Source organism: Parambassis ranga, chromosome 8, assembly GCF_900634625.1.
Source record: "Parambassis ranga chromosome 8, fParRan2.1, whole genome shotgun sequence".
Lineage (NCBI taxonomy): Eukaryota > Metazoa > Chordata > Actinopteri > Ambassidae > Parambassis > Parambassis ranga.
In genome coordinates this window covers 3,294,299-3,307,030 of record NC_041029.1, presented here as the reverse complement: position 1 = coordinate 3,307,030, position 12,732 = coordinate 3,294,299, and the positions used below count along the sequence as shown (strand labels likewise).

Here is a 12,732-nt window from a genome sequence, read left to right as displayed (position 1 = left end):
CAAGTAGTGGTTTGCAGGACAACAAACAAGCCGGATTAAGCCGGATTGAGCGTGGACACAATTTGAAAATAGGTCTGAATATATCCAGCTATTCAATCCTACTCTAGTTGGATTGACTCCAGTGTGACCACTTTTGGAGCCAGCCTCTAGTGGACAATGCAGGAACTGCAGAGCACCAGAGCACCGAAATACTACACTTCCCATCTGTGTGTGGCTTTTTGTCGTACATTAGGAGTGTGTATGTGCACTAGAGCAGTGGTCCCCAACCACCGGGCCGGGGACCGGTACCGGTCCGTGGGTCATTTGGTACCGGGCCGCACAGAAAGACTGAGCAAAACATATATTTTTCATTATCTGAGTCTGAAAGCTGTTTCATTTATAAATCGATCAGATTCATCCGCCTGTGCCTTTAAGCACCTGCCCAGACGCTTGTCTCGGTCACGGGATACGGCCCCAAAATTAAGCCCACAAGCAGCAAAAATGAATAAAAAACAAACGTCTTTGGAGAGCTTCTTCGGAAAGGGGAGAAGGCCTAATGAGGAGACAGAAGAAGAGGAGCCTACCCCTTCAAAGAAAAAGAAACCCGCATTTAAAAGACTATATCAGGAGTCCTATTTAAAATACGGATTTATTGCAACAGGTGATTCTCACACACCAAGTCCGCTCTGAGTGATGTGGCGACAGACTCGCAAATGAGGCAACGAAGCCTTCAAAACTGCGAGACCGAGCACCCTGCATTAAAAGACAAGCCATGGAAGAAAACATGAACAAGAACGACTGAAGCAATTAATGACGGCCAAAACAAAATTACGGAGTGGACTGGACATAAGAAACACACTTCGGGTGTCATGTCTCCCATTATCCCTACATGGGACCGCCTCATTGCTGAGAAAGCTCAAAGGCTCCCACTAATTAAGCATAAGAGTAAGTTGTCTCTTTATGCACTTTTTTTTCTGTGCCGGTCCGTGAAAGTATTGTTTTACATGATACCGGTCCGTGGTGCAAAAAAGGTTGGGGACCGCTGCACTAGAGCACAAGAGGTGCCACAGGTCCATAAACACCAGTAAAATTGATGGTGTTCATTTGGGACAGACACAGCTTAACTAAAGGAGGAGACAGGGGGGACAGGGAGGACTGAGTGTCTCTGCTCCCTGTGGATTATCCGTCCACGGCATGTGGCTGCATTTTCCAGCAATGCTGCTGCTTTAAATGTGTGGCATCATCACCTGCTGTAACAGCTGATGTGAACACAAACATCAAGCCAGACGACGGTCTCTGTCTCCTCCTGACTGAGAGACTCAAAGAAGAAGCAACAGGAGGAAGACGAGAAGAAGAAGAAGAAGAAGAGAACGTCAATTAATCCGAACAAAACACACCATTCACCTCAGGCACCCCTCCTGTCTGTGTGTGTGTGTGTGTACGCACTTATATAAGGGGGGCGAGCAACCTACGCTGATGTATAAATACCCACGATGCCGCTGGTGGAGCAGGGAGAAGGGTCAGAGTGAGTCAGCACACCCATATCACTCCTCCTCTCGCTCCCATCAGTCCATCCTCTCCTCTCCTCCACATCCATCGCTCCTCACAAACACACAGTGGAGCTCCAGCAGCGGCATGAACAAAACCAATTCATCAATCACACTTTCACAGAAGAAGAAGAAGAGATCAAACAGAGCTGTGTTTAAGCATCACACACACACACGTCAGGACTCATCTTAAACACCCTGGTTTCATGTGACTCTCCACAGAGGCTCAGGAAGTATCTGAGAACACACACACCAGAAGAAGAAGAGGAGGAGTTTCTCCTTCCTCCTCACATGTAGCTTCGGCCTCTTCTGGAGGCTCCACAGTCTGTCTGGCGTTACACTTCCTGTTTCAGCTCTGTGCCAGCGCTCAGAAAGTTCTGGCACAGACAGATCCTCCGTGGTCCAGCTCACACCTCCACCCAAATCCTCTGAGTCTCATTCACTCTCTTCCATTCACTCCAAATCCTCCCGGCTCCGTCAGAGTCTCTCTGTCCTCGGTCTCATTCTTTTACTCCACATCACATCCTTCTCTGCTCCAAACAGACTGTAATCAATCATCTTTTTCTGGAGCCTTATCAGATTTATTAAAGCCACACAGCTGAAGGTTCATCGCCCCCTGCTGGCAGTGAAAGTCATTACACACACAGCAGGACTGTCACTAAGCTAAGGGTAGGTGATCCATCCTCTGAACATGTGACTCAGCATACCACAGGCTGATGGAGCGAACTCTGCCTGCGTGTCTACAGAGGGCTTCTCGTCACATCCTGCCTGTGTCTGTCTAAACACACATCCTTACCTACAGGCCACTGAAACAGCCCGTGGTGGACATCACCCACCTGACAGGAAGTAAAGTTAATAAAATAACAAGAAGCAAGAAAGCAGCCGTCCAGCAGGGTGCTCGAACAGACAGGTGGAGCTCTGCAGCCTTCAAACACGTCAGTCACATGGCCGATTGCATCAGGATGGATGTGTGTGTGTGTGTGTGTGTGTGTGTGTGTGCGCAAGGAGCAGCACTAAATGTAAAACGTCGCACTCTGCACCAGCATTGAGCTGTCTCTTCTCTGTTTGTGTGTAAAGAACTCTTCATGTCCTCTTATAGCAGAAGTACATCTGCCTCCGCAACTGCAGAACACACACGCGCGCACACACACACACACACACACACACAAATAACCCTGTAATCTCCTGTACTGTACATCTCCCTCCCGCGCAAACTCTGCCTGCTGTTTTGGTCCAGACAGAAAGAAAATAACAGCGAAGGACGCTGAAGGAAGACGAGTCCTGAGTCTGTACAACACGAGCCTGAAAGAACGCCACTGCTTCATTATCTCATCTGCTGATTTACTCATTAACTCAGAGAGAGAGAGGGAGGTGGGTGAAGAGGACGAGGGGGAGGGAGGACACACAGGTGAAGCTGGAGAGCTGCAGAGAGCCCGACAATAATCAACACTGTAAAAACACCAACAACGGACTTCACAGCAGCGTGCACTCCAAACAAACACAGTCAGACCAACATTTAAGGAATATAGGCCTATTTCTAAAAAAAAAAAAACAATGGAGAGAAATATATATGAGAAAACTCACATATATGAGGAAAAAGTACATGGAATGTGCACGTCTGCAGAGGAGTATTTGTGGCGTGACCTGCAGCTCTGGAGCCCACCTGTGAGGGCTGTGTGGGGTGTGTGGGGTGTGTGGGGTGTGGGGTGTGTGGGGTGTGTGGGGTGTGGGGTGTGTGGGGTGTGTGGGGTGTGAGGGGTGTGGGGTGTGTGGGGTGTGAGGGGTGTGAGGCTGCAGGGAGGAGGCACTCTGTTCATTTACGCACTAATCACACAGAGCAGAGACTCTCTGCTTCACAGGAAATCCTCCGTCATGGTCACAGCCTGTTTACATCTGAACACAGAGTGCAGGAACACAGAGCTCATGTTTGAAAGCCACAAACTCAGATGGTCCGGAAACAATAAAAGGAAATTAATGAGGAAAAAGAGTGAGAGAGAGAAAGAGAGAGAGAGAGAGAGGATGAGAGACAGCCGGAGTTATAGAGGAGGAGGAGGAGGAGGAGGAGGAGGAAGGTCAGGCGACAAATGTGAAAGTCAAATAAAGAGAAATAAAGAGGCAGACAGAGAAAGAGGTCTGGGCTCTCCTGCTGGCTCCTGCCCTTGTTGCTAGGTTACCATCTATAGATGAATGGGTTAAAGAATCTCAGGAGCAACAGTGACACAGTTAGCCCATCTCTCACACACACACACACAGACATGTTTTAAGGTTCGGATTTTAGAGCTGAAGACTCTCACAGACTGTGGGATAAATTTAGTTCGGCCTTCTCGTCGTGAACTTCACTGAAGTATTGTGCCAAGTCTGGAAACACACACACACACTCACACTGCCAGAGAGGTTTGGAGGTAGATAACACACAGTAACACACAGTAACACACAGTAACACACAGTAACACACAGTAACTGGCTGGAAACAGGTGTTAAACCAACACTTCTGAACGTGCTGAGAGCAAAACGACCTCCTATCTAGAAATGAGATCACATTGTGTTTGAAACCCACAGCGGGTAGTAATCCAGGTGGGTCCTGACACACACATACACACACACACAGACACACACAGACACACACACAGAGCTCATCAGCAACAGTTCCAACTGCACAGGTTCAAACCACAGAACACCTACACTGCAGAGAGCACTGCCATCATTCAGAGGTCAGGATCTGAGCGATGCACAGAGATCCAAACAACACACACACTCAACACACACATTCGACACACACACTGACAGCTCAGGAAAATGAGCCGCCGTGCTCTGATTGACAGCTGGATAAGGAGCCAGGTACGGCGGCGCTCTGACACTGGAAGATGCCATGGCGGTGTGTTCACCTGTTGTGCAGTTGCTAATTCAGCCACACTCTGACTGTTCATGTTGTTTTTTATGTGATTGTGTGGATGGTGTCAGGCTGCCCGGCTCTCTGCGGGGTTAACTGGTTGTTAGGCATGTTGTAAACGTGTAAGCTTCACTTCTGTTATCTGCTGTTCAAGTGACGCAGCTGTGAAAACATTTTCTGTCAATCTGAGAGGACACATCCAAATTTAACCGCTGCTTTATAGTCCTATTCTGTGTGTGTGTGTGTGTAGGACCTCGACCCACATTGGCTGTCTGATCCATCCCAAAATGTCTCCAAGGTGTCACCGTGGCAACGGGTGTACTATTGCCACAAATGTCAGCAACAAGGACAACCAAGAGAGCCCTGAAGGAGGCCGTCACACACACACAGAGTGATCAGTGTGTAAAAGTAGAACAAGCTGGTCCTCAGTGACAAGTAATATTAGACACAGACACACACCTGTGGAACTACAAACACACATCAGAGCCTTGATGCAAACTAAGAAAATGTCTCACACACACTCCAACACTAGACCGAGAAGCAGGCAGCTCTGGGTGTCAAACACTGTAACACACTGGTTAACTGCAAGTGTGTGTGTGTGTGTGTGTGTGTGTGCGTTCTGCAGCTTTGTTTTGTTACTTCCTGAATTCAGCTTTCAGTAACTGAACACACACACTGTGCTGTGATATCTGATTCATTAGGATGCAGGTTTGTTGTGTCTGAAAAGCTCTACAGGAACGATCAATACACTATAATGCTGCAATATTTTTGGCCCTATCAATAAACTGGCTGAGGCTCAACACACACACACACACAGCTGTGTTATATAAACTATGAATACAAAGTCCTTGAAAAGCTGTTGGGACGAGGTTAGCAGCTTGCTAATGCTCGTCAGGGGGCCAACACACACACACAGGTTTAGATGTATTTAACAGGACTGATCTCTGTTTTTATTGATTAATAATCAAAGTATTCAGTGTCCTATGATCCTCACAGGTGCAGTTCAGCAGGATCACCTTCACTAATGAACACCACTTTATGATGTTTGAAGCCTAAATATGATCACCAGAAGCTAAAAGCTAATGCTAAGCTATAAAGCAGCTACAGCACGGTCACATGACTACAACATCAGCCACATGCTGAAATGCTAACATTCAACACACACACACTGAGGGGATAGGAAGCGCTAACATGCTAACATGTGTCTGGACTCATTCCTGCAGCTCTGTGTGTAGCTTGGTTAATATAAATCTTTATTATATTTATATATAGTCTTTATGTTCTCGGCAAAAAAAGGAAATAATGTCATGTTATGTATGTTAACGTATAATCAGACAGCCAAAGTATCTTTGTCAAACAGTAGATCATCAAAGTTTAATTTTCAATTATTTCGATGGTGGAACAGACTGTGGTGAACAGACTGTTCTCTCTGCTGCTTTATTCATCGATTCCTCCTGTAATCTCACTGAGCACCTCTGTACGCCTCATTTTAATCCTTTTTTCTAGAGATTTCCAACATGCTGCCTTCACACCTAAACACTCAGCCCTCCCTCTCCACTCCCCCACCCACCCACTCATCCATCCATCCATGCATCCATCCATCCCATTTGGTGGTGCTCTCAGTGGAACACTTTAGCTATTTATAAAAGCATCAAAGCCCACAGCTTCCAGCACACAGCCACTTGAGAGAAAGAGGAGGGGATGGAGAGAGGGGTGGAGGGAGAAGGCTGGAGAGAAGAGACATGGGGGGGGAGAAGGATGGATGAAAGGAAGCAGAGGAGGACAAAGTAGACAGGAGAGAGGAAACAAAGAGGGGGAGGACATTACAGAGCTCATGTTTTTAACTATTATCCTTTGCTCCATGATCCAGTGATACACCTCAACATCAGCCCTGAGTGTGTGTGTGTGTGTGTGGGAGGTAGGTTTTGGATCCTGAGACCTCCCGCCCACACAGGTTGGAGCTGCAGCAGCACCTGAGCTGTGATGGGTTCCGCTAACAGACGCCAGTGTTTGCAAATATTCACTCAGTCATTTGAACCCGAACAGACTCATGAAAAGGCAGAAATCCTATCATGTGGATCCAGAGCAGCAGCGGGCGCCGAGCCCGGCAGAGAGGCCCGGAGAAGCCCGAGCACAAAACACGCCGTCAGTCAGAGCAGCCTCTCAAAGCTGCTTTTTATACACATATGCATTTTTCCCTTTGAGGAGCGCTAACAGCCGCAGAAAACAACACATTTATGAGCTCCTACAGTCTGTGCCCACGACATCTGATCCTCCTCTCTGCTCCAGAGTCACATCTCCACGTCTGCATCCTGTCGCCTTCACAGCAGATTTAACAGAAACACACTGATGTAGAGACAAAACATCCAATCAGCAAACTACAGGTGTGTATCACATGCAGTCCACTGTACACTGAGCTGAGGCTTCACTCAACACACTGCACACGGGTCACAGTATTTATTCTGAAGTTAGCGAGCTGATGTTAGCTGCTGCACCACAGGGTGACACTGAGGAGTGAAGCGTGGAGCATCCTCTGATTAAATAACTTCACAGAGTCTCTTTTTTAAAATGTAAAATCTGTTCTTATGTGGCATTAAACTATGAATTCTGAGCTTCTATTTCTGTCCTGATGCTTCCTCAATCTTGATAAATTCCTCTTTCTGTTCAAACATTTCTTCCCTGTATTCTGTCCATAGCGCTGCAGCCTGTTCTCTAACTGTTCATACCACCACAAAAACTGCCCTTTATTTACTGTATTGTTCATGTTCTTACAACATGTAACATGTCTTTCATACTTCTGTTTTTATACACTCGGCGCCCCGCACCCCCCGCCTCCGCCTCTCCCCAAATGACTCCCACCCCCACCTCTCATCAGTATCATCCCTCCTTATAGATTTAAAATACTTCACACCGGCTGCCACTCAGCGTCCCCTCCATCACTGTGAGGGGATCATCTGTGCATTCAGTCAGTGGAGGACACTCGACAGCCCGTTACACACACACCAAACTCATTATGAACACACTCATTTAGGAACACACACACACAGAGAACTCATCACATGGAAGCATTACACAGATTTGCACAAGCAGCCATTAAGGAAATAAGAGTCCACCAGCTCGTTAAATGGAACATGAAGCACGTGCACACACACACACACACTGCTGCAAACATACACACTTCTCACAAACACCACATTACATAACACACAGTCCCACACTCTTATGGAAAAACCAAACAGCAGAATCCCGCTGAGGCCTCACACTTGACTGTTTACAGCAACAACAGCAGCAGCAGAGCCGGAGCAGTGAGAACCACACAGACTGAGCCAGGACTCACTGCAGAGACCGGCAACATGCTAACCGCTCGCTCTGCAGGCCATTCAAATCTGCAGGCTCTATCAAGGTCATCATAATAACACCATTCATCACAACCAGACACCGTACAGCAACTTCAACTTTCTGACAGCCCCTGAACGTCTCATACATGAAACTTGAAGCTTTAGATATTCCCTTAAAACACATCGTTCTGCACTCCTCAGCTTACTCCTCTGACCCCCAATCTGACCAGTTCAAGGCTACAGGTGAGGTCAGCCCTAATAGAATTAAATATATCAATAATGTTGATCAATACAAAGGAATTTTGAGTTAACATTTGACTGATTAAGAGACAGAATAATCCATAATGAAAGCAATCAGTGGCAGCACGCAGGACCGGAGCCCTGCTGATCGGCAGCATGTTCTGTTGAGGCTTTAAGGAAGCTCACACACAGGTTTAAATAAAACCTTTAAACATGTATAACATGCACCACATGACCCGACTGTCAGCAGATCTGAAAAAGGCACACATCACCACATCCTTCCTACTGACTCAAACCACCACAAGCTGCTGCTGCTACACACACAGTTTGTGTCTAATTTCAATCTGAGAGTTACGAAATAAAAACTCATCAAATGTACGCATCGACGGGGACGACTGCTGTCGGACTATAAGATATATATTTTATGCTTGTAGCAGAAGCCACGCAGAATACCTTTTCAAGATGTGACACCACAGATAAAATGTGTCAGTGTCAAACACTCTGAACCTCGTCTGCTTCTTGTTAGGAACCATCTGCAGTGTTTCACACAGAGCAGTTGGTCCAATTTGTGGTGGCATCTCGGCGCCGGCGTCACGTCGGTCGGCGAATCGGTCATCTGAGTTTATACAGGTTAAATATACACCTGTATGCTTATCTAATGCTACAAGAAGCATTTTGAATGTATTCATGTAAATCTTAATTCTCTAAGTTAGTTCTGAGTGATAAGACAAATTTAGAATTAATTACAAAAATAGAATTTGTGCTTATAGTTCTAATCTTTAGATTGTGTGTCATTGAAGGAATGGATTACAAACAGCTGAAGCTGAAGGTTTTTATTTCACTATATGAACTCAACACTGACCTCATATGTCAGCCTGTTCTTGTGTTGTAAAACAACATTGTAAAATAAACATATCATATAACCACATAAATACACGAATAACATAAATAATATAATTAGATATATGGAACTACTAATGGCAACAAGGCAACTAACTCATAAACAGCTTTTGGTGGTATTATTCTTCATCTGACTATGGGCATGTAACGTAGTTTATCTCAACCGTGAATTAGGCTGCTGATCAATAGCGCTGATCGTCTTCTCTGTGCAAATGTCTGCAGTTTCGGGTTTTCCTTCAACAGTCTATAGGCTCAGGCTCATTACGCATGAAGAGGAGGAGCGGGCGGATCAGCGGCTGTCGGTGTGTGCGCTGCATGTGCGCTTATGTGTGTACACGTGTGTGCGAACGAGAACGGGAGAGAGAGAGAGAGTTGCGCAGAGTTGAATGAACGGAAGATTAGCTATATTTCATGTTGGCAAAAAAAAAACACGGAATCCATTTGTGGTGTTCGTTATGTGGCGGCCCGCCACGAATTGGTCTATGTGTGGGAAACCCTGATCTGGTCGGGCTAAGCTCAGCTCATGTGAAGGCAGAAAAATCACAGCGTGACGCCAGCACGACTACAGCAACAACACCTGAAGAGGTCAAAGGTCACCGCTCTACCAGTGCTAAGCTGCGTTAGCCTGCAAGCTAACACTTAGAAGTCCACAAACACGGAGGACTGAGCTGTTAGCTTAGCTCTTAGCGTAGTCAATGATAGCCCTGCTGTGAAATTAAAATCTGTGACCTGCAATTCCTCTCACTGCCAGCAGGGGGAGACAAACGTTCTACACTGTGGCTTTAACCACCATAAATACATGAAATCATCCACAAACACCTTCAGAGAGGAGAACACACACACACACCTCTCACTTCTCAGTGTGTGTGTGTGTGTGTGTGTGTGTGACCTTGCAGAGGAATTCCCTTTCTCCCTGAGCTCTGGGGAAGCGATACCCTGCTCCAGACGGACAAATGGGTCGGAGAGCAACTCAGGACACACACACACACTTAACTGCTAAAGCATTTCATCCAGTCCTGTCAGACAGACACACACACCTGCGGCTCCACACACACACACACACACTCCTCCCTCCCTGCAGTGTAATGGAGGCTTTCCCCTAAAGGACACTATTGACCCACTACACACACACACACGGACCAGTTGCAGGCTAACACACTGCTGTGCTGCACCTTCTCCATCCTGCAGCCTATAGAGGGCTGCGTCTCAATGTTTCCTTGTTGCTAGGAGACGTGAAAATCCTTGAACATCCAGTTCATAGAGTGAGGAGAAAAAAAACAAGAACACAAATGGCACATCTTTGTTTCTTGTGGTGGTTTCCTGCGGCGTGGCCTGAATCAGTCAGCGCGGAGGTGAAAGTCTTTCTGATCATTCATGATGTTTCAGTGTGACATTAAACCTGCAGCTCTGGAGAGTTACATGGATGATAACAGCCACAGAATCTGATTCTGAAGCAGCTGCTTCACCTCGTCCTCCATTATTTCTGAGCCTCATCTTCCTCACACATCAGATCCTCTTAGTGGCTGGTGTTCTCTGTGACATCTGTATACAGCAGGAGCGTTTCTGCTGTCTGAAGGTGCAGCTGTGAGTCTTCCTACACCTACACAATCCGTCACCATGAAGTCATCACACACGTCCTGCCCACACCTCCAGACTCTGTAGTGATTCTCAAACATCCCCACTGGTCCCTGAAGACGAGCTCAAACATGGGACAATGAAGTCCCGCCCACACTAAAGTAATTCACCGCTCTGCTCTGAACTCTATGAAGGTCCCTGCTAGCAATCAGCTAAAGAGAAGACTGAAGACCTGTTGTCATGAGCTGCAGCCTCCACAGCTGCCCACGCAAAAGTCTCAAAAACTGCAGTTCCATCTACAGCCTCTGGGAGCAGTCACCCCACATAGACATCCAACGTCCTTTACAGCTCAAAGACAGCTCTGGTCTGAAAGGGTCCCTGAACTGAACTAAACGTGTTTAGAACAACATTTGAATAAATAGATAAATGATCCCTCTGAAATACAGCAACAGATTTTAAATGATTGTATTTACATGTTTCCCAGCATGCACCGCTTTGACAGTAATGTCACTGGTTGGTGTGGACAGTGACTACCAAGCTAACAGAGAGACAGGAACACTAGCTACTGTCCACACCAACCAACCCAGTGACATCATCGTCTCCTAGGACAAAATGGAGCTATGCATGCTGGGAAACGTGTAAATACAATCATTTAAATGCTGCTTCACTGACAGTGTTCAATCACCTTTATTGATCTTTTATTTAGAATATGACCATCTGAATTTGAATGAATTACAGCACAGAGGTGGACTGAGCCGTCACTTAAATCATGCTCAAGAATTAAATACTTATAATAATACACCACCAAGTCCACACTGAAGAGAACAAGAGCAACCAAACAAACAGTGTGTGTGTGTGTGTGTGTCATTTACCTACCTTGACACTGGAAACCCTGCTTGCCAAAACCCCTGCGGAGAAAACACACAAAGAAGAAGTCAAATTAATGTACACACACACACACACACACACACACACAGTGGGTTGCTCCAGGCCACAGTGGACCACACCTTCTCAGTGGTTTGAGGAATGCAGGTGTGTGTGTGTGTGTCAGTAATGAAATGGTGTGAGTCCAGTGTTCTTTGTCAGGATGCTTATTGACCCAGATACACAGACACATCATCTAAACAGGTCAAATAATGACGGCGGTGCACAGTGTTCCTCTCTGTGGGATATTTACAACCACTGAGAGCCCTCAGCCTCATCAGCACCGTCTTCTGGGTCAAATCATTCACAAATTAAAAAGCCTGCAGGACTTAAATACCGGCCGTGTGGGGACAGGAGCGCCGAGCAGAGAATAATGAAACGGCACAAATTAGGACAAAATGGAGCCGCGGAGTCACGTAATGAGGCGCGCGGCGGGCTGTGGGGTGAGGGCCGGGGGGTGAGGCCGGGGGCTGCAGGACCTGTCTGCACAGGTGAGACAGGGGAGGAGGTGTCAGGGCTCCTCCTGCAGCCTCCTCCTCTGTGAAGCGGCCCACACGCTGTCAGCGCTCCTGCTGCGATCAACAAGTCCAGACCGCAGCACACAACTCATAGCGGGTCCTCCGACCTGTCCCCGCGGGGCTCCGTGACGGAGGCTGCGCCGCCTGGCCCCCATCCACCCACCCCCAATGACTGACCCGTGTTGCTCCGCTCACCAGATGAAGTCGGTGCAGTGGCTGCAGAACGTGGGCTGCTTGAAGAAGCGCGCGATGAATTTGTGGTCCTTCACCTCGTGCACGTTCTTTTGCCGGAGCGCTCCCTGGCGCGCGAAGCCCCGCATGGGCTCGCGGGGTCCGTCCTCCCCGTCACTGTTGGCCGCCGCCGAGTCTGCCATTCTCCCGGTGTGTGTGTGAGCAGGAGTGTGAGGAAAAGTTCTCCACAAAATGAACGAAAAGAATTTAAAAAATGGAGCGAACACAGCTGGTGTCTCGTGCGTCGTTCCGGGAAGAGGAGTTTAAGCGCGCGCGAAGTTTTTGGACGTAGTTTGTCTTCATCAGCTGGACCGACTGATGCTGCAGGCGCGAGCTTCCTCCTTTAATTCACAGAGAGAGCGAGAGAGGCAGAGGGGGGAGGCAGAGAGAGAGAGAGAGAGAGAGGGGGGAGGCAGAGAGAGAGAGAGGGGGGAGGCAGAGAGAGAGAGAGAGAGGGGGGAGGCAGAGAGAGAGAGAGAGAGGGGGGGGAGGCAGAGAGAGAGAGAGAGGGGGGAGGCAGAGAGAGAGAGAGAGAGAGAGGGGGGGGGAGGCAGAGAGAGAGAGAGAGGGGGGGGCAGGCAGAGAGAGAG

General features: G+C 47.6%; 1 protein-coding gene across 3 annotated transcripts in view; it reads right to left on the bottom strand.

The window, feature by feature from the left end:
• prkcbb (protein kinase C, beta b) overlaps positions 1–12,478 on the bottom strand; it is a 64,270-nt gene extending 51,792 nt beyond the window's left edge. For all 3 annotated transcript variants that reach the window (XR_003671045.1, XM_028411258.1, XM_028411256.1), the window contains exons 1-2: positions 12,107–12,478; positions 11,346–11,377 (exon numbers count right to left, since the gene is read on the bottom strand). Coding sequence is in view for 2 of the 3 variants with exons in the window: in XM_028411258.1 (XP_028267059.1) it covers positions 11,346–11,377; positions 12,107–12,285 (211 nt within the window). In the remaining variant the exon portion in view is untranslated. The remainder of the gene's footprint in view (positions 1–11,345; positions 11,378–12,106) is intronic.
• Between the last annotated feature and the right edge of the window lie 254 nt (positions 12,479–12,732).